This window comes from Prionailurus bengalensis, chromosome A2 (assembly GCF_016509475.1).
Source record: "Prionailurus bengalensis isolate Pbe53 chromosome A2, Fcat_Pben_1.1_paternal_pri, whole genome shotgun sequence".
NCBI lineage: Eukaryota > Metazoa > Chordata > Mammalia > Carnivora > Felidae > Prionailurus > Prionailurus bengalensis.
This window is the reverse complement of record NC_057348.1, coordinates 131,952,319-131,975,884: the sequence shown is the minus strand read 5'-3', so window position 1 is coordinate 131,975,884 and position 23,566 is coordinate 131,952,319. Positions and strand designations below refer to the sequence as shown.

The 23,566-nt window shown below is 35.7% G+C and overlaps 1 protein-coding gene across 1 annotated transcript in view; it reads left to right on the top strand.

Moving 5' to 3' along the window:
* Positions 1–21,935, top strand: part of PPP1R3A (protein phosphatase 1 regulatory subunit 3A) — a 37,688-nt gene extending 15,753 nt beyond the window's left edge. The window contains exons 2-4 of the mRNA XM_043589307.1: positions 16,416–16,474; positions 16,588–16,712; positions 18,630–21,935. Of these exons, the coding sequence (XP_043445242.1) occupies positions 16,416–16,474; positions 16,588–16,712; positions 18,630–21,026 (2,581 nt within the window). The 3' untranslated portion in view covers positions 21,027–21,935. The remainder of the gene's footprint in view (positions 1–16,415; positions 16,475–16,587; positions 16,713–18,629) is intronic.
* Positions 21,936–23,566: the final 1,631 nt, after the last annotated feature.

Here is a 23,566-nt window from a genome sequence, read left to right as displayed (position 1 = left end):
CAAAAACATGAAGCTATTAGCATTATCCACAAACTTACATTTAAACTATGAAATTGAAAGTTCTGCCTTTTTCAACAGTTTTGCTAGTCTGGGTCTAAAATTTTACAAACACTATCAGTTTTATAATAGCAATATGGTTCTTAGTGTAGAAATTATGAACGTTTCTTACCCTAAACAACATGTAGTTTTCCTTTCAGTTAAAAAAAAATAAGTAAATTTAGATTCACTGAAGTATGGATGGGCAATCTCCATGATGAATGAAAATTAATTGTTTTATAGACATAACAGTAGCAGAAATACAACCTGTGTAAAATTTATATTAATGCTAGCATATTTGATTATATGTTCCGTCTCCTCTTTCCACCCCATGAAAACTCCAAGTATTTTTACTGAAGGAATCAATTTCACACTAACCATACCTTCCCAGAGCAGCCAGTGTAGCAGCGTAAACCAGGGTTTCTCAAGTGTGGCTGCACATAGGAAAGGGGGAAAAAGGGCACCCATAAGTAGGCCCCATGACAAAGATGAATTGCACTTGTCAGGGGCTGGGCTCAGGCACAGGTATTTTTAAAAAGCTCCCCAGGTGTTTCTGTTATGCCCCAGGATTAAGAATAACTGGTATAATCTGAAGACATAAACACAGGTGTTCTGAGTTAACTTTCTAAAAAAAATTGCAATTCATTTGGTCTCAGTATCCACTAATAGAGTTTAAACGAAAAGAAAGTAAATCTAAACGAAGTAACACTTTTACAGGTATGGCACGTGAGAGAGTTAAGTAATAGTAGCAATGTTAAAGATAAAGTTAATTACCATTTAGAATGAAGTAAATTTTAGAAGTTTTCTTTTAAAAGTTTGTCTTTTTGAGAATTGTGTATTTTATAAATCAGAAAATCAAGCTTTTAAAAAGTGTCTGTAATCAGATTGCAGGATCTCCTCTTCCTCCAGTCTGATCTCTCTTTGCAAACCCATGTATCTACACAGCCAGCTCCCTCCCTTCTTTCAGTTTGGGTTAGTGCTCCTAGTATTTTTTTCTGTAGGACCCCAGGCTTCCCCAGTCGTGAATGGTGCAATTGTGATTTTTAAACTGCTGGTTTTATTTATCTTTCTTTACACTGTAAACTTTATGAAGGCAGAGTTTGTTTAATCTTGGCTTGTGTTTGTGGTTTAACTTCTAGTATAATGTCTAGCAAATATTAAATATCTGTCCATCGAAAACACACTGAGTTGTGTCTGACATTCTGAATTAGCATGATGTCCAATAGATGGACTGAGTCCTTCAAACCCACTTGGTAGTATGATTCTTCAGAGTATTGACTCCAGAATCTCCCTCTGCCTTGTTGAAAGTGTGGCCGAGATACCACCTTTGGCAATCTGGCTGCATCTCAGCAGAATTTGGCTCTTGCACCCGACTCCTTCAGCAATCCCAGTCTGTGGCCCAACTTCTTTAGTCACCTGCTCCTTGCCTTTTGACTCATATCAGGTTCTCACCTAGTCCTTCCAAGCACCATATTGCTCTTGTACTAATCTTCAACCATAGTCTATCTTATTGAGCCCTTCTCACTTCATCTTCTTAGGATTTCCTAGTAATAAACTTTGCTCTATTTAATCAGGGATCCAAAGACCTTCAACCGGGAGAGTCATCTTGGCACTGATGAACTCCTCCATGCTTACTCTATCTCTTCTAATGGTAGGCTCCAGACAAAATAACATGATGTTTGTACTATGAGCTTCCTAAATCAGTTGGACTTGTTTCCTTAAATCTACATATTCATTTGGATCACTTCTGTATCTGTTTACAACTACTTCAGTCTAGAACCTAGGTAGGACTAATTACTGTTGGATGTTTTCTAGCATTTGGTATTGAAATTAGCATTAGTGAGAATGTGAAGTATAATTAGCTGCTTGTGATAATTATATTAATAAAGATTATTTATATTAAAAATAATATTTTTCCCTAAAGAGATTTAATCAAATAAAGTCTATATAGGAACTCTCCAAGGTAGCAAAGACTTTAGGGCTAATAAAAATTACAGCCATCATCCAAATTAAAAACTTTTGCACTTCAAAAGACACAGTCAAGAAAGTGAAAGGGCAACACACATAATGGGAGAAAATACAAATCGTATAACTAGTAAGTGAGTTACATGCAGAAGAATTCTTACAACTCAATAATAAAAAGAGAACTCAATTTTAAAATAAACTAAGGGGTGCCAGGATGGCTCAGTCAATTGAGCGACCAACTCTTGGTCTCAGTTCAGATCATGACCTCATGGTTTGTGGGATTGAGCCCCATTGTGCAGAGCCTGCTTGGAATTCTCTCTCTCTCTCTCTCTCTCTCTCTCGCTGTCCTCCCCTCTCTCTGCCCTTCCCTCATTTGCACGCTCTCTCTCTCCCAAAATAAATAAATAAATTTTAGAAATTAAATAAAATAAAATGAAATAAGCATTTGAATAGATATTTCTCCAAAGAAGCTATTTTAATGACCAATAAGCACATAAAACAGTAGACAACTAATTAATCATTAGGGACATGCAAATCAAAACCACAGTGAGGTATTGCTTCACACCCACTAGAATGATTATGATGGATAAGAGATAATAACAAGTGCTGGCAAGGAAATAGATTAAAACCCTCATGCACTCACTAACGGTGGGATTATAAAATAGAACGGCCACTTTAAAGGAAAATAATATGACAGTTTCTCAATATGTGAAACATGGAATTATCACAAGCCCAGAAATTTCACACCTAGGTTTCTTCCAAGGGAAATGAAAACATATGCCCACGCAGATACGTAAATGTTCATAGAAGTACTGTCCACAGGAGCCAAAAGATGGAACAACCCAAATGCACGACAACTGGTGAATGGATAAACCAAGTGTGGTGTATCTATATAGTGGAATACTATTAAACAACAAAAAGAAAGGAAGAACGGATACAGGCTACAACACTGAGGAGCCTCAAAACATGATGCGCTGTGAAAGAAGCCAGACACGAAAGAACACATACTGCATAAATGTGTTTGTATGAAGTGCCCAGATTAGGCAAATATATAGAGACAGGAAGATTAGTACTCCAGGGCTGGGGGTGGGGAATGAAGAGTGATTCTAAGGGACATGAACTTTCTTTTTGGGGTGCTGGAAATGTTTTAAGATTAGGTTTTTGTGATGGCACAACTCCATCATATACTAAATATACTAAAATGTACTGAAAATATACTAAATATACTAAAAATTACTGAATTGTACACTTAAAGTGGGTGAGTTTATATACACATTATACTTCTATAAGCTGTTAGCTTAAAAAAATTACTGATTTTGTATGGAAAAAAATTACTGATTTTGTATGGAAATATGAATTTCATGATAAACAGACTTCTGTAGACCCACTGCAGAGTTTAGGGTTTATGGAATTTAGAAATAGAGTCTGTTTCTCCTGAAATGTAGTAGAGAAGCTATTGTATTTTAGACAAGGCTAGAGTAATAAAGTGCAAGAAAATGAATATGGGTAGTATACAAAGTCCCACATGAAAAGGTATATTATAACATATTTTCTATACATGAAATATGGATAAGTTTCAAAAAATACTTGAGTATCTCTCCATGAATTCTGTAGTTAATTCTGCTGTAGGAATAAAGAATATGTTTGATCCCCTCCTTGTGGTATGTTAATTCAAAGACAAAGACGGAATAACTTTCACTCCATAATATTTTTTCTTATTGTTTCAATAGGAAATGTGGATATTACCTTCAACTTTTTGCAACATGCAAAATGCCAACATAATAATACCAGCTAATACTTACTGATTACTTGCTGTATGCTAGACATTGAGTAGTGTAAATCCACTTCTTCATTTAATGTATTACATTGGTATGAATAGTTACTCTTCTTGGTTTAATTAAATGTTTTTTTCTTGTGTCTTCTTTCTTGGGCTTTTCTCAGCTCTCTGTTTCTCTTTCCCCTCCCACTTTCAGGACAAATGATACTATTCACGTTTCAGAGTCTCACTTTTTAAAAACAACGACTTTGTTCACGTTGTCCTGCCTTTAGCCAAAAACCAATTTGACCTTGGAGAAATATCTCAAATCAGGTTTTATGCTGAATTTTTACTGCTTTATTCAAAATGTTCAAGCGATTTGTATATGTAAACCTGCATTAAATCCAAGAAACATGGGCTGAAGGGGAGGAGGTCTTTGAATGTGAAGTGATAGATTCCACGTGAGTGCAGAATCTTTTGTGAAGAAATCCACAACAGAAGATGGAAGAAAGAAAATAGTTCACAAAAGGGGTGGGTGAAGGGTGGCAAAAAACATGTAATGCAAAATGTGGACATTTGTGAGGGATGCCTCAGTGCATTGCATTAATAATTTGCATATTAAGAAGTCACGAGTCTTCGCGTTAATGAATCCCTAACTAGTCTCTGACACAATAGACTGAACCGTCCCTAGAGGAGTCATTATGGCCTATCATGTCAATGAGCCGCATATTAATGACTCTCTTACATGCTCATCAACAGGTAGCCTAATAGGCTTCCATTGAGTTCTTTTTCATTTGCTTTTTAAATGTATCCTCTCCTTCCTTCCTTTTGTAATACTATTGTGAAGAATTGACAAAAAGGTGCATTAAGATGATTTTAATGTGTGACGTAAGTTCACAAAAGCATTAAATTTAGAAATAATGCTTTAAGCCTTACTCGGTCTGCCTAGAAAACTTTTCAAATGCAGCTAAATACAAATCCACTTGGATAATAGGGTTCTTATTTGGATTTTAACATAAACCATCCAACCCAATTTATCATATTTCTCTTTTCCCTGATATATCAATTTATGCTGTGATTAGCATAAGTAGAAGAGCTAGTTTGGAAATATGTTGGTGAAACTGAATTGCTTGAGAATGGAAGTGAATTACAACGGATTTCATATCATAAACACTCATTAAAACTAAAAAACAGTCGCTGATAATATATAAAAAATTCAAAACATAGAGGAAATAGACATGTATAATTCCATAGCAAGGAAGAAACAAGCTAAGAATGACTTTATAGCTTTTAAATTTAACAAAGGTAGTCACAGGAAGACACTGTGTATTGGAACTTTTCTAACTTGCTTTGTCATGCCTCTACGTTTGTTGGTCCCAATTATTATATTTAAGATATCTGGTGAATTTTTACAAACATAAAACCTGTGATCTCCTAGAAGAAATACTGCAGAATTGTTCTTTCAGTATTTCTACTGAACTGTATACCATCTCACCCAACTTACTATCCAGATGAAAGAAAGAGTATTGACACATGCTTGAAATTCTTGGTCAGGAGACAGGAATGGACAGAAGCTGGGAAAAAAGTTGGAGAAGTTTCTTAGCACTTTGTTCCCCATAACAAAAATGAATTACTACTTGTCAACACTGCTATCTTGAGACACAGTTGAGGGCAAAGATGCTCAGGTGAATAGTTGAGGCTAGTGCTCTGACTTCATACCCATCACCCTTACTTCGTCAACAATTCCTTCCGAGAGGTGTCACTTCTGGAATGATTGGATTTTCAAGTCTGGGAGTCTCATGCTCCTTTGTATTGACTCCGTCTCCCAACCCTTCCAAACATACACTGGATATATCAATTTACACTTTAAAGTACTTTCTCTCTTTTTTTCTGTGGAAATATTTATTTATTTATTTTTTCAGTGGTTCACACATTTACTTTATTTACTTTTAAGAGATATTTTGGTCACTGTGGGGATCGAAATTGCTTTTTCTTAAAACAGTTTCAAAACGACACGTAACACAAATGCTATAGAGCTGGGATGTCAAAGCTCTGGATTTAACAAACCAAATAGCTTAGGCAATGCTTACATGTAGATTCCACAAAGAAAACATGTTGAATCAGAATTTCTTAAACTGCAATTAGCTGGCTCAGTAGTCAGGACTCTGTGAATAATGAGTTTTTACACCACCAGAGACAAAATCAGTATCATTATGAAAAAAATAATGCCTGCAATTTAGTATCTTCTGGAAAAAAAATTCACATGACAACACTCTGATAATTTTTGAAAGATGGAGATGGTATAAAGCTCTTAGCAATCACTTTGCTGGGGAATTGTGGAGAAAAAGAATGTCAGACTTCTGAAGTAGCAAGAGTCTCAGCTGAATAATCACTAGTTTCTTGTCACCCACCTACTCCATGGGTGACAATTACTTCCTTTAAAACTCAAGTGAAATAAGGACTTTGGGCCAATAAGTTTAAGAATATTTTCTGAAATCTCTTTGATGTGTATTCTTTAGTTTTTCCAGTACCTATCGATTATAAACATTCACATTTCTCCCTCAGTGGAGTATAACAAGTATAACTGGCAGGACGTGGCAGAGGCCCCCCTTGGGCCAGGTTTACCTATAAGCCTTCTTCACTTAAAATTCATGGGTTCTACTTATAATCACATCTCCTCCCAAAGCAACCTACAATGTTTGGTTCACACTTGGATCTCCAAGATCCTCCTACAGCCTCACAAATTAGTACCTCTTTAGAAAATACACATTGCCACAAAATGGCACATGTTGCCCAGATGCCATCACAGAATTAAATCTAAGTAGTTGTTGTTTTGTTTTGTTTTGTTTTGTTTTTGTCCTGATTCCTGTGAGGTGAAGTGAGCAAGAAAAAAAAAAAAAAGCACCTAGTGCTTTGACATAACAAAGCAGATTCGAAGGGGCAATCCTGAGTAGGAAAAAGAGTGACAAAATGAAGAAACTTTGGAAAAGAAACTTAACAAAGAATTTTTCAGCAAAAGTATGTTTTTCAGTTATTGAAATTTCCTGCATCAAGAAGGCACAGTACCATTGTTTCCAGTACATATTCACGATCAAGCACTGAGGCAATGGGCAATGTTCTAACTGAGAAATAGAAGTAGAGATTTTCAGAAATGTAGTAAATGGAAAATAGGTAAATGACTCTATAAAACCATCTGCTCCCTAATGTCATGGTATGTGTTTAGTTTCTTGAATGCTTGAGCAGTTCACTAGAGTTTACGCAAGAGGCGTGTGGTTCGCCATGGTTTACGATTATATTTTAAAAGTAATAAATTAGCTTATATGTTACGTATTACCCAATACACTTATTTATCCCAACCAGTTTTGATACTGGTAATGTTCCATTATTTGAAACGTTCTACCTGGACAAAAGTAAAATAATGTGGAAATACATGATTCTGTCATCTTTATTACAAAGAATAGAAGATGAGCTCACACACTGTGCAGGTAGGATTTCTATCAATTTGAACTGATACTGCTGGTCATAAGATTTTATCAAGAGTTTATTTTTGACTGTATTACAATTTTAGGTTAACAGCTATTTCTACTGATTCTTCTAGCATTTTGATGTTTTTAATTAGTTTAAGAAATTTCCAAATTAAACATGTCAAAATTATATTCATAGATACCCCTATTATTTATATAAATATAGAACTCTAAAACCGGAAGGCATGCTATTTAATAGCAAAAGTGAGAAGAGCAAATTCCTTCCAATTTGAACAATAAAGGGGTTGACAAGTGGTGGATGCCAGGCTGTGCGGAGAAGGTTCGTGGAGCTCAGTGGAGTCTCAGCAAGGAAATCCCTTGATGCGTTATCAATGCTTGCCATGGATGCTAGAGAGGGAGGCCAGCATGAGGGTATTGTATTTGATATCCCTAATCTAATCCAGAGCTTTCGCTTTAAAGATAAGGAATGTGATGTCCACGAAAACCATGTTCCTTACCGTATTAGTTATTCATCTCCAGATTCAGCATCGAAGGGAATATAAAGCCATTTAAAAATTTTGAAGTTTTTCTTTAAGATGATTTCCTGCTTCTTTCAATCCCTGTTAATAATGCAGAGCTGTCTTCCTTTTACTGTCCTTTCTTTATCATCAAGGAACTGAACGTAACTCGTCTTTCAATCTAAATCCCTTCTGCATCATGCCTTTAAATGTTTTTCCTTAGATACGTCTGTGCACAATTAGAAATTTATCTCTTTAATTCTCTCTCTTTTGATCATATATTTTGCTTCTGTTTTCAGTTTTATTCATGATTAAGAGAAGACTCCAGGTATTGTAACACCAAAGGAATAGATATTAAGCGCTAGTAGTTAATGTATTACAAACTTTACCTCTCATTAAGTACAAGCTTTTGCTTCCTTTCTTCCTCTAGTTCAGAAATGGGTAAAATAAAAATGTCTGAAAGTCTTTTTGGTATTTCTAGAAGTAGCCATTTGTCTGTGCCAATGTCAAGGCTAATGTACTCTTCTTAAGTGTCCTTTTAAAAAAATCTCAATTGAGGTACATATGTTTTTTTAATTTAAAAGCTCTCCATTCATTTATTTTCCTTTCTTTCTTTAAAGGAGGATGATAGAGGAAATAAAATGAGGTCCCCGCTTTGAACAAAAGGACAGGCTGAACTTCTCAGTTCAACGTTTAGTCTTTAGCTGTTTATCTCAGAGTGGAAGTTTGATTCTCTTTGAGCAATGCCAAGCATTTTCAAGCAGTGTTAAGGAGACACAGAGACAAGTCATGACTCACTTTGGAAGTGATCCTTTTTTATGCCAACTTTTTTATTCCTCTTGGAAAAGAGTTACACTTTTGCTGCCTACAACCTAATCCTGACATTTACCCTGATTGGTTAGGTAATTCCATCACATCAGACGTAGATTGTGTGGAATGGGTCTCCGAGACGTTTCACTCCTATTTTAAGAGACATATGAACTTTTAGCGCAATGGCATTACAGGACCTTAGGAAAACCGTATGATTACTTACACAAAACCTACTACATTTTGACAGTGTTAAAGCAGAAGGTCCATATACCCAGAAACTGCAGTAGCATTAACTCAGTGCCCAGATCTTGACACTGAATAAAATAACTGGGTGATAGAACAAAGTGTGAATTAACATTCCCATGCACACTGTATTTGGAGAGGACACTTTTAAATAAAAGGTTACTTTCACTGAAGATCTGGTGATTTTTCTTTGGAGGATGGTCCTCTAAGAAGGGCACACTAAAAACAACTAAGCAAGTATGCTATCATGGGTTGCAAATTTTACTCTTGAAAGTAGCTTGTGAATTAAAGATATGAGAGAATATAGGGTAAACATTAAAAAATACAGGTAAGTCCAAGTAAAAGGAAAAAGATGGGACTTTGGTGCTATGGTGTTATAAAACATATTTACCACACAGTAGTGATAATAATAATAAACTTATCAAACACTTACACATATTGAGACTATGTTAAATAATAGCCCTATATAAAGAGGAGGCAATATTTTGGAGAAAGTTGAGGCATAGAGAGGTTAAGTATCATGTCTGAAGTCACATGGCTAGTAAGTGGTGAATGAGATATGCATCCAAGCCTTTCTCTTTCACTCTGGTTTGACCCTCTATGAGAGAACATTGGCATGGTGACCAAGAAATCTGAACATAGTTCTAGTTTACTTACTAGTGTGTGTGACTTCTGCCATATTGTTTCCCTAGGCTTGAGTTTCTCTGCCTATGATATGATGGGATGGGACTATCCAAGTATGAGGCCTCTTACAGAACTGAGGTCCTATGAATTGAAGGAGTTTGGCAAAAAAAAGTAGGATAACATTTCTGAAGTTACATGAGGCTAAGAAGTTGAGCGTCTGTAGAACTGACTCAAGTTGTGAGTTATTAACTGCTGACTCATAAACACAAATTATTGTTTTCTTGTTAATTTATTAGATAGGTTTCAAATACCTTTCAATTTCTACCTTATCGATCTTTCATCATTTTATTCTATAAGATACCTAGACTGGTCTGTTTTCCAATGTACTTATTTTCTGGGTATATGTGATACGTAAACAGTTATTTTGTACATAGAGCTGCAGCAATCCTTGCAGAATTGGATGTGACTTGCTGAAAAGTCAGAGACATAAGGAGCTACTTCCTGCATCACTTTCCTGGATTCTTAGAGTGTCTTCCTGCAGCCCTTATATGAGCAGTGAGACTAGATGTTTTCAAACACTAGAACATCTACTAAAAAATGAAGTTCTACTAAAAAATGCAGTTCCTACTCCCCACTCCAGACATGCTGATTCAGAACCGGTTTTGGGCCTTCAAAGCAGCATTTGTAATGAGTACCAGGTCATTATTTGAAGGAGCTCAGTGAACCACATTTTAAGAAGCATTGTTAGGATTTTAAGTTTGTGCCTGTTAAACTGGCTGACTACTATTTGATACCCAGGGTTTTGATCTTTCATTCTTCCTAAATTGTATCTTAAATTGCTTGACATATTTAAAATAGCTCTTTTTTACTGATAATATACTTGTACATGACACTTTAAACTTAGAATTGCCGCTCCCCTCCTCCCTAACTAGCGTTACTTCTTATTTTCAACTTAGAGGCCAGATCCTCCTGGAAACTATTTCTACCCCATCTTCCACCCCACTGAACACACACTTATTACACTGTGATTTGTGTAAAAAGTATCTGTCTTCCCATGGGTTTGGGAGCTCTTTGAGGGCAGGAACTCGGTCTTATTCATTGTGATGATCTAGTACAATATTTGGAAATTTGTGGGCACTCAAACATTTGTTAAATCATGCTTGATTGAATGAATGAATACGGATTGCTATATATTTTGTTACTATTACATTTCATAGGGATCATTATTAACTGGAAATCATTAATTTCTTTACACATCCAAAACATATTTATTATCTACTTGAGGCCATCACATAAAATTGCAGTACTATATCCCATTTCTCTGAAGTGGGGGGAAATTTTTAAATGTAAAGATGTTGTAGCCTTTGTGCAATGGTATTATGAGAGGTAAAAGAAAAGCAACATAATCTGGGCATTTTTCACTCAATAAGAACTGATTTTCATTTCCCATTTTGTCAAAAGCCCAAAGGCTTTCTAAGCCTAACACATTTCCTTCAATGAAACTCATCTGCTTTCCTTCACCCTTGCTTCGCCTCCTGATTTCTCCATCTCAGGTGAGGGTAGTTCCATCCTTTGGAATTCTGAAACTAGAAACCTCTGCATTAGCCTTTATTTCTCTTTACCCATAAGTGTTTTCTAAATAGTAGTAAAGCGTGTTACAAAGTCTTATCAAACTAACACGGAGTAAGGGAACTGGGTTTGGGGCCAGGAGGGTCAACGGAAGCAGAAGAATGACTCTCTCCACTGCCTATCACTAGGGAAGGGGCCACCTGCGCAACTAGACCCAATGGACTCCGTGCACTGACACACACCACGTCTATATCAGGGTTTGCAAATCTGCCTCGCATGAAATCACTTTAGGAGATTACCAGTAATATCATTGTCCATTCCCCCCACCCCACCTCCATGTGCAGGTCTATTAATTTAAAACTTACAGAGATAGGACCTGGTGCTTCTGATGTGAAAGGAGATTTGGGGAACTGTTGTTGTATCAAGAGCTATAGTTTTTATGGGAAAAGAGAAGGACAAGGCAGCAGGGCTCCTGAACAACTGGCATGCTTAAATTTCCGTTATGAGCTTGATCTCTAGTTCCTTAGAAATTCATCAAGATAGAATGCCCAAATCTAGCAAAACAAGTTGGCTCCAACCTAGAGGCTGACTGGTAACTACTTAGAATATTATGGGCCCAGGTGAACAGAATGGATGAAGAGGCATTTTCTTTTTCCCCAGGGAAGGACTAGAATAATACCCAGAAAACTAATAAGCATAACTTGAGGGTCCCCTGTCTAAGCATGTGAGATTAGGGAGGAAGGTGCTTCTCATGGGTACCTGAGAAGCAGATCACCCAGCCCATAAGAGATCAGAAACCACCCTGGAGACTAATTCAACACCGTACTGACTGGTAGTGCAGGAGCCCCAGTTAACTACCAGACTTAACTCTCCCTTACTTAGGTCTTAGGAGGAAAAATAGTAGATTTCTAAATCTCATGAGTGCATTAGCTTTAGTCATTTTTTAAATCTATCTACAGGAATTGATCAACAATCATATTGTTGCCACATCAAAAGGATGTAGCATTTCATTTCTCTCCTCTTTCCTCTTGGCCATCGCCTTTAACCCTCATCATTTTGTGCCTGAAATACTGTAGTCATCTCATGGCTAGTCTTTTTGCCCCACCATGGCTCATTCTATCCAGGTTCTCCTTAGAAAGGTCCCACCACGCCCGCAGTGGCTAAAAACATGCTTAAAGAACTCAGATCCACTTCCCCGCATGCTAAGCCCTTTAAAACATGCTCAAAAACAATGATGGTTACTAGAGAGGAGATAGGGGCATGAGGAGTGGGTTGAATAGGTGATGGGGATTAAGGAGTGCACCTGTTGTGATGAGCACCAGGTGTTGTATGGAAGCGTTGAATCACTAAATTGTACACCTGAAACTAATATTACACTGTGTGTTAACTAACTGATATTTAAATAAAAACAAAAAAAAAGTACTCAAACTAGCTCCAGTTCTGTTCCTTGGCATTCTTCCCCTCCCCCCCCAAAATGCAATCCAAACCATCCGAACATCTTATTTCTGAATGTGTCTCGTTCTTTTGTGCCTTCTTAAATCCCTTAAATACCCTTAAATCTTTTACCACTTGTTATTGCCTCTGTCTGGAATGACCTTGCCATTCTTCTCTCATTGCCAGGCTCCTACTTTTCTCAATAACTCAGTAACTCAAAATGTTATTTCCTTTGTAAAAAATCCCATGATTCTCCCACAGAATAACCTCCTGGTTTCTGTCCTCTCTTTTTTTGTCTTAGAGAATATGTATAATATTCTATAATTTATTATAATATTTATCACTTATTATGATTATAATTGCCTATTGATGCACCTATTTTAGTCATTACATTATAGCTTCCTAGAAATAAAAGGCTATAGTTTATTTATCTTGAATTTTCCAGTGTTTATTGAAAGTTATGAGAGTGGGTGATCAAAATATCTTCTAGAAGAATCAATGGCCCTTTTTTAAAAAAGTGTTTTATTTTTATTTATTTTGAGAGAGAGAGAGAGATTATTTAGCTTTTTAGTATATTCTGTTTTCCTTCATATATGTATTCAAATTATTTCAGTAGTTTTTAGCATATAAAAAAGAACATCCTCTGATGTAATGTTTTTGGACTATTCATTTAATGTTATGTTACTAAGATTTATCCATATTGTTGTATGTCTCTTTGGTTTATTAATTCTGAGTGCTACGTAATATTCTTTTTTGTGATATGCCATCGTTTTGTGTCTACTTTTCTGTTGATGGGCATTTGGGTTGTTTCAAGATTCTGTAGTTGATAGCAATTTTTATCAATTAAATAGATATAAAAGAGTATCTCCTTGTGGTCTTGATTTACATTTCTCTGTTCTCTAACCATACTGACTACCCCTTTATGTGCATATTATAGGCTTATATGAAGTTTCTCTTCTATGAAATGTCTGTCCCTCTCCCCTGATTCTATTGAAATGTTTGTACTTTCTTATTGATTTGTAGGAGTTCTTTATGTAGTCTTTATACTTATTTGTGTTGATTTTGCATTCTTTCCTAGTTTGTAATTTATACATTTCTCTTATAAATATGTATTTTAATGAACCAGTTTTAAATTTCAATATAGTTAGGCTGACAATCCTTTTTATAGCCACTTTTTTTCTTGTTATTTAAGAAAATGTTTCCTACTCTGAAGTCCATAAGATATTCACATGCATTTTCTATTAAGAATTTCAAGGTTGCTGGGGCACCTGGGTGTTTCAGTCAGTTGAGTGTCTGACTTCAGCTCAGGTCACCATCTCACGGTTTGTGAGTTCAAGCCCCGCGTTCCACTCTGTGCTGACGGCTCAGAGCCTGGAGCCTGCTTCAGATTCTGTGTGTGGGTCTCTCTCTCTCTGCCCCTCCTCCACTCACACTCTCTCTCTCTCTCCTTCAAAAATAAACATTAAAAAAATTTTTTTAAGAATTTCAAGGTTGTTGACATTTCAGATCTTCATCCATCCAGAGTAGATTTCTAAATATAGGTTGTGCCAATTTCATTTTTTTTCTCATAACAATAGTCATTTTCCCTGTCTCCATGTATTGGGAAATCTCTTATTACCTGCTATGTGACATACAATGATTGTCATATACCCAAGTTATAGATATGTGAGAATCTTTACTAAGCTCTCAATCTTTGTCTGTCTCTGTGCCAACATAACTGTCTTTTTGAAGTTTGTTTATTTTGAGAGAGAGAAAGAGAGAGGGGTGGGAGAAGGGGTAGAGAGAAAGAGAATCCCAAGCAGGCTCTGTGCTATTAGCACAGATATGGGGCTAGAGCTCATGAACCGTGAGATCATGACCTGAGCCAAAATCAAGAGTCAGACACTTAACCAACTGAACCCAGGCACCCACAACATAACTGTTTTAGTAACTAAAATTTCATAAGATCTCTTGAAATGAGGTAGAACAAGCTTTCCTCACAGCTACTTCTCAGAAATATTTCTTCTTTCTTCAGTCTTTTGTTCTCTTTAAAACCATATTTTCAAATTTTATAAAAGACTGTTGTGGAATTTTGTTTAGAATTGGATTGAATCTGTGGATCAATTTGGGAAAGAATACTTTCATATATCTTCTTCTTATCTATGAACATGGTATGTTTCTCAATTTTTCTAGGTTTTTAGTATTTCCTGATACAATTTTATTCTTTTCCTTGTAGGAGTCTTACACATCTTCTATTAGTTTACTGCATAGATATTTGATATAATATTTAAATTTCATGTAGTTCAGCTTCTCTTTCTTGTATTTATTCCTGAATCTAAGAATCCACCCCCCCCCATATTTCTGTATTTACATGTTTTGTAAGACACCAGTGTAATAATACACAGTTTAGTAACTAATTATCCCGAAAATGAGTTAGAAGCAGGTTTATTTCCTTTTGATGCACTTATTTTTTAAAAATTGAAGTATCTTAGAGAATTAATTTAGAAAAATGATTGAGAGCATTTTAGTTAGTAAAAACAGAAGGCTTTAAATGTCTATGATTTTCCCTCTACAAATGAGATTTTTCAACACTGTTATGGGAATAAAGAGGAAGCAAGAACAATCAAATGATATTTAATGGTTTGGGTTTTTTAAAGCTCCTATATATTAGGTGTGTGGAGAAAGGAAAATGCATCAATTTGCAGTTAAATTCCATAAAAATAAATATTTGCATATTTACTGGCCTCATTAAATGATACAGATTTATAGATTAAGTCAGTATCCACTATGTAAATGCTATATTTTTTCCAGTGATACTATATTTATATAGAAACATTATTTTATTTAATGGGCCCACTGGAAAATACCAAATATTTTTGGTGAAGTTACAATTAAGCATCATAAATATATACAAAACTGAATTTCTTTCTTGCATGGTCCAGATGGAAGAATTTGCAGTTTTCTCATGATTTGTTGAAAAAGATTGGCTTTCCTGGAAATTGGATCAACACTATCCACGTAATGAAGAGCAGACTGTATTATACAACTTTATCAGACATTGCCAACTCTCTACGTGCATTTTATTCAAGAAAAGTCATTGAGAAAAGTCACTAGAAGAAAATTCAGCTGAGACAATATAAGAAAATGTGGACACTGGGCCAATCGTTTCTGATAGATTGGCTTGTGACATAGCTATACACAAAATAGGCTTTTTCAGTAACATTTTTCTTGCTGAGTGTCATGGACAAATCTAAATCCTAATGATTCCACAAATAAAACTACAAATGGAGTACATTTGAAATAAAAATATTTTTACCTTTCTTAATCACAATGCAGAATATTATCATAAAGGAAGTATAACCCAAATAATTTTAAAGAAAGAAAATATATGCTTTCATATGAGCAATCTGAAGTCTTGGTTGTAAAATTAGCCTTTGGCAATACACACATAAAGTCTTTGAACTGAGTATAAATTTAGCTGCCTTTCAGTTTTTTAGTAAGTTTGTTGTTCTCTCCTTTCCTGAAAGGAGAGTTAACGTTGTATCCATCCAAATGAAGGAATTTTGAGTAAAGTAGAACACAAAAAATTAATCATTAGAACATTAAAAAACAATTTCCATGACCACAAATGGACTGACAGTTCATAAAACTTTAGCATTTAAACCAAGAGAAAAATGTTCTCACTTGCAAATATTAAATTCATGAATGATGGAATAATCAACATTTACACTTATTTTTACTTTGGTTATGTAAGTTTTAATATAGGCAACATAATCTTATTTAGAAATACAGCATTATGGAAGTTGTTTTTAAATTTTTCTACTAATAATATTTGCTACTGAATTATTCTAAGAAATCAATTTTATTTATAAAGCATACAAAGTAACGCAAGAAAATATGAAAGGTTATATAATACTTATTTGGCTTGCTATTTGTTTGACTTTCCCCCTGTACAAAAAATACTTAGAAGATGTAGTCCCAGAAAACATGTATAACATTTTGTTTTAAATTTGACAGTAAAGAAGAATCATTATTGACCTCAGATGAGAATGACTTTGAGAATTCAAAGATTACAGGTACTATTTTTTATTTGATTTATTCAAATTAATTTTTAAACAAAGTCTGTGCCTTTTGTTAAAGCCTATGATGATAATAGTCTCACATAGATACAATTGTATTAACTTTGCAGATACCTACATCCCAACAATTGTTTGTTCCCATGAAGACAAGGAAGACTCAGAAACCAGTAATCAAAATGTAAAAGACGTAAACAGGGAACATGATGAACATAATGAAATAGAATTAGAGTTGATGGTAAGTGTTCTGGTTGCCACGGTATTAGAGACGATGAATCCATTTATGCTTCAAAGATGCTGCAACGCCTGCCTTTCGATAGTTTCAACTAATATAATTTGCAAATGTGAAAGCACAGCCTATTCTGTCCTCGCATCTGTAGCTTGATCAACAAGGCACTTTGATTTCAGTATGTTGCTTCTGGTCTCTGCAGTGGTAAATTAATGACATTCATTTCTTATCTCTTTACCAGCGGCTCTGAGTAATAGTTTGTAGGAATTATAGAAGAGGTAGCACTATCCTGATGTGCATTTCTAATCTTTGTGACAAGTGCACACTTAGCATAAACTCGTCTCTAAAATGAGAGGGCTGGACTAGATGATTGTTAGAGTCTGTCCAGCTCTTCAAGTGTGATTCTTGCATTTAGCAGCATTTTTAAAAACTTACTTCCATCTTTATGAGACCCCCACAGTTCTATGTTGTTGGAAAGTATTAAATTACCAAATGAGGAGAAAATAGCCTGTGCTATATTTTTTAAACAGGAAACAAATCCAGCACTGTACAATTTAGTATTAAATTTGTTATCATAAATTTCACACTTGGTGAACATTCAATCTATTTGGAATTTTGGGGGGATGGTTTAGATAGCATTTTTATCACAAAGGAAGAAATGGGAGTAAATGAGTCACATAATGCAATTTATCCTTTACTGTATTTGGTTGGAGCTCATATCATTAGGATACATGGATTCATAATCATCTAAGATTAAAATGACATTTGCCTCTTCAAGTGTCAGAGCTGGAAAAGAAAAGAAATAGAGCTCATCTCTTTCCCTACATTTCCTACCTTTTCTATAGTGATATGGAAGCTGCATCACTAAAGTATGCAATTTACTTTGCTCCAACTTTAAGAAACTACAAAGTTGTCACCCATTGTGAGAATTCTCACCAGCTGAAAGTTAACATCGCCATTTTTTTTTCAAACCACAGAATATAATGAAAGGGCCCTGAAAAATCACATACTTCACCAATACACCTCATTACAATGAGCAGACTCAAATATAAAAGTTTGTTTAGAAGTTACTGAGATTGTACATCCAATAAATGAACAGGGAGCTGTAATTTAGATGCTAATTTGCTCCATGCTGACGTTAATGCATAAAACAATGAAGCTCTATAATAGATGGAAATACAACCAAATCTGTGGAACCCACAGGCATTGGCTTACAAGACAGCTGTGCAGTTGACAAGTAACATGAGCCTTATGTGAGAAGAAGGGGAAAACGTAAGATTTGCATATAATTATTGAGATCATGCAAATGTCAGTTATGAGGAGAAAAAAAAAACACAGGCATCTCACTGTTAAATCCTGACAGTTGGCATCACTGAAGAGCTCAAATACATTTGAGTACCAGTTGGCAGAGGGTCATTAAAACAGAATTTGCAGAGACATTAACTCCCTCACTTTTCTTTGAGTGACGTTTTGCTATTAATAGTTTGCAGAGGCTTTGCAGAAAACATATTAATAAGAGAAACTGTAATAGGGGCACCTACAGCAAGTGTAAATGCAGCAAGGGGCACCCAGGAAGCTGCTCTCTAATTGATTAGCATGGAGCTATCAATGTGTATATCCTAAGTGAGGAGAAAGTGCAATGACAAGCAAGAATAGTTGAATAATACAATGTGATATTTGGAAGCTGGGAAGGAGAGTGATTAATTTTGGTCCCTTTTCTTATTAATCTCATTCCCAAGTCATAGCCTACAAGGATCCCCCCAAAACATCCGGCTTTGAGAATTTATACAAAATCCATAAATGAAACGAGCCAAGGAAACCTACCGGTTAATTGCTAGCCCCGTTAATGAAATATATGGAGTTCATTTTGTATATTTAAAATCATTTGGTCATTATCTGTTTTGTTTTTGTTCTTTATCCCCTAAGATAAATCAATGCTTAATAAGAAGTACAGCTTCCAGAGATGAAAAGAATACATTTGCGATAGATCCGGTCAATTTTCCAAATAGAGCTGAGGGGTTAGAGAAGAAGCAAATCCATGGTGAAGTGTACACTGACATGTTTAAAAGGCCTTTGTCTCCAAGTTCATCAGCAGAAAGCTCCTTCAAGGGAGATTTTTACTTCAATGAAAAATACTCTTCAGGAAGTAAGTGTAGTCATCAACCTTCAGAGAAAATTACTCCAGATATAGGAGAAATCAAGCCACCATTGGGAGATACTAGTAGTGATGAATTAGTGCAATTACACACGGGCAGCAGAGAAGTACTGGATGATAATGCTAATCCAGCCCATGCGAGAGGCAGAGTGCAAATATCTTGTCCCTCCTCAGATCAACTAGTCACAGAGAATCTCAATAAAAAACATGAAGGAGGAGCTGAGAAAATTGAAGTGAAAGATTGGGAATGTTTCAGAAGAGGTTTCTGTTTGGATTTCTATTCAGAAGAATCAGTAGGAAAGGGATCTTCTAAGAAAGATCATGGCAATGGTAATACTGAGGAGGGGGAGCAAAGAACACATTCAGGTGTTAACGAAAAACAAAGCAAAAATTTTCATTCAGTCGTACATGACCAAGAAAGGAAGCAGGGCCACTCTGAAATAAGTATGGAAGGGACCGGAGCTGGTAACAGAGACCTAGCCGTTCGGCTGAGTAAAGACACCACAATTCCCGACCAGACAATCAGAGCAGATACGTTTCATTCACCAAGGATAAGTCTAAGTCGGGAAGAAGCTGGGTTAACAACTCCAGAGCATGGTCTCTCGACTAGTGACGGCACCACTATTGGAGGGATGCCTGATCAGGTTTGTTCACGAAGAAATGGAAAAGTTTTGAGGAATGATTGTCTTTTCCAAGTTGAAGAAGAAAAATCAGGTTGGATTAATCCTGAAGATCAGAATAAGAACGCACAACATAAACAAAGTTGGAATGTTCTGGAAAGTCAGAGAAAAGCGAGAGAGAGCAAGACAAATAGAACAGAACAGATCAAGGAACAAGCAGATTGTGAAGACGTGTGGGGAAAGAGAGATAATACAAGGAGTTTGAAAGCTACTCCTACGGAAGAATTGTTTACCTGCCAAGAAACAGTGAGCTGTGAACTGTCTTCTCTAGCTGATCATGGTGTTACTGAGAGAGCAGAAGCAGGTACAGCTTATATAATTAAGACAACATCAGAAAGTACTCTAGAAAGCATGTCTGCTAGAGAAAAAGCAATAATTGCTAAGCTACCTCAAGAGACAGCACGAAGTGACAGGCCCATCGAGGTAAAGGCAACAGCGTTTGATCCACATGAAGGGAGAAATGATGATTCACATTATACCCTTTGTCAACGAGATACAGGAGGTGTAATCTATGACAATGATTTTGAAAAGGAGTCACGTTTGGGTATTTGTAATGTACATGTAGATGAAACGGAGAAAGAAGAAACCGTATCTATGTACAATCCCAGGAAGACACATGACAGGAAGAAACGTGGCATTGGAAATATCACATCTGTAGAAGAATCCTTACAGGTCATTACAGGCAATCAAAAGGCAGCCTCAAAACTGGATTTACATTTGGGAATGTTACCAACAGACAAAAAAACATTTCCAGAAAACAGAGATCATAAACAGGTCCAAGAATCATCAAAGAGAAAGGATCTAGAAGCTGTTATTCATTCTGCTTTAAATTCAGACACTAATAGAGCTTCTCAGAATGGCTCTCACGTTTCCAATCACCATGCTAAAACCTCAGTGCCATCTCATGAACAGGCAATTGCTGTAGAGAATATAATTACTACCATGACTCTCCAATCTATTTCTACTAAATCAGAATATAATTGTAATCCAACAAGTGAGATCCCGGGTACCGAGAAGCACCCTCATCCTGGGTCTACACCTGAAGAAGTTTCTAAAAGTTCAGGAGTAGTGACATCAGGTAATAGCAGAGAAAGATTGACAAGCCAGATTTTTCAACAAGAAGAATGCAGTGAGGAAAAATCTCTATGGCCAAAGATTTCCGTCAGTGAAGCCGCGGAGAACATGGAAGAGGCAAGGCATGGAAAAGAAGGATTCAACTCTGGACAATCACCGGGCTCTTCAGGTGACAAGGAATCCGAGAGCTCTTCTTCTGCTAGTCTCCTTGCCCAGGAAGGTCAAAGTGAAAGCAGTGAATCTCTGATTTCAAAATACACCAACTCTAAAATACCTTATTTCCTTTTGTTTCTGATTTTTCTTGTAACTATCTACCAGTATGACCTGATGATTGGCTTGGCATTCTACCTTTTTTCATTGTACTGGCTATCCTGGGAAGGGGGGAGACAAAAAGAGTCTGTCAAAAAGAAGTAACCTCACCACTATTATTATTTTCTCTTAAATGATAAGCTTTTTAGCCCCAAACATTTGGATTGGTGAAAGAGACTATTCATTGTTCAAAGACCCAGTGCAGTTTTTCTCTTGAAGGATCATTTAAAAAGGAATGCGTATGAAGTTTGCTCCTTCATATAAGTAATTATTCTATATAGGACCATTATGTTTGGATCATTAAATGCCTATATGAATATGAGATCTGAAGCACGTCAAGTTGAAATTAGGTACAGCTGTTGCTCCTTAGCAGGCTATGAAGTTGCAATGCTTCACGTCTCTTCACTACTTAAAGTGCCATTTCTTGCATTCATTTCTTTTGCAGTAAAGCTTCATTTTTCCCCCCGAGAGTATTTTTCCCTCTACGGTTAAAAAAAAAAAAAATAGATAAAACATGAACAATGGCAGAGGACTTTTTTTTTTTTTTTGGTCTTTTGGTATTGACCATGAAATTTGCATTTATCACTGTATCATTTATCAGCACGTTTTGATAGATCAAATCTTTCAACTTTGATTCCATATTTTTAAGAACAATACCCATGTATATTGAAATGCATAAACTTAAAGAAAGACCTTGTTTGTTTGAATACTTTATACACGGATCCTTTTTACCTCCTTCACACATTCAAAGAGCACTCATAAGCCGAATCTGACAGAGACTGAAGCAACTGGGAGATAATCTTGTAATCTACAAAATTTTGTGGGTGGCCCGTCCTTAAGCAATGTTTTTCTCTTGTATAAAGAGAAAGCATAACACAGTTGAACAATTTTAATGTCAATTATTCAAGAGTCAAGGTTTTAAAGTTCTACAAGCATTGCTTCAGAATGAATTTGTACTTATAAAGCATAAAGCATTAAATGATAATAATAATTAAAAAAAGATTTCCAAATGAACTGTTTTACTTGGTAGTATTTTTTTGTCTTCAAAAAAATTTTTAATCGCTTTTGTTATAAGACAATGAGTTATTTCCCAAGGTGCATATAGAGAATGAACAAATAACCATTGGTGATAGTTATAATACCATTAGGTTATATATCAGGTAATAACTCAGGCTTTTCTTTCTTTCTTTCTTTCTTTCTTTCTTTCTTTCCTTCTTAATTAGTTTATTTATTTGAGAGAGAGTGTGAGTGAGGGAGGGGCAGATAGAGACAGAGAGAGAGACAGAGAGAGAGAATCTCAAGCAAGCTCTGCACTGCCAGAGCACAGCCCAAGGCAGGGCTTGAATTCACAAAACCATGAAATCATGACCTGAAACCAAGGGTGTGACGCTTCACCCACTGAGCCACCCAGGTACCCCGATTACTCAAGTTTGAAATAGGCAACTAAGTAGATCTAGAAATCTACTCAGGGAGAAATCAATATCCAATATAGCAGTGACATTGGCTGCTGTTATTATCTATGGCTAAGTATGTGAAATCATGGAACTAATCATTTTGGTCACATAAAGGTAATGCAAAGATTTTTATACAAGATTTCAACAACCATTTATTGAATGACTGCTAGATGCAAAAATCCTGTGCTCTGGTCTATGGCAAAGTACTTCCTTTGATACCCTGAATGGCTAATTTTCCAGAAGGAGGCATGGGTATATAGTTTGATACTTTTGACTTGGCCAGAAATGTGGAAGAGAGTCACACTGAGGGAATCCTTTTGGGTGATTTCTTTTTCATAGGAACTTCTTTCCTAGAGCATGTAACATTGGTCTTCAAAGAGAAAATATAATCTGTTTATTTACCTGTAAAGGTAAATTCAATGAGTAAAACCTGATTATCTCATCCCACAGTCCTAAGAAACATGCATCTATGGGAAGAAAAAATGAGAATGAAGCATTTAAACTGACTTTAATGTGGTAGTAAATCATTTCCCTAATTTTCAGTAGATACACAACTATTTCCAAATTCCTAATTGTGTGCTTGTCTCAAGTCCCATTGAAACTGAATGCTTGACCTTAACTTTTTAGTTGAACAAATACAAACATCCTGAAGTAGAACTTATGGCAAATATTTGATTGCTTGAGAAAGCACATTTTCAATAAATACAAGTGGAACACTGTAGGCTGTACCTAGAATATTATCTCTAAAACTGCTATCCTGATAATTTTGTTGACAGGTCTAAATTACAGTGGAAATAAGGTTAGTATTTCTTCAGATCTTAATGGCATGGTTTTTGCATTCTACCTTTAAGAGTTTCAGTCAATATGCCATATCTTATTAATGCAAAGAATACTACATTTCTTTATGAACACAGGTGCCTGAAATGTAATTATTCCCTTATACATAAAAGAATGTAATTTCTTTTATCTCTTTTACTTGACTTTTGGTAACATTAACTTACTAAACCTTCTCATGCATATTTGTAATATGACAATAGAAGTTTGAAAGAATTTAAAATATTTAATTATGTATTTCTCTGCATGCAATGAAGAAATAACTGGTGATTTAACTGACTTTCCAAACATTTCTTATGAAGAATTTGAAATAAAACCATAAAAGCTTAGGAAAGTATTGCTAGGTGGAGAGGAAGA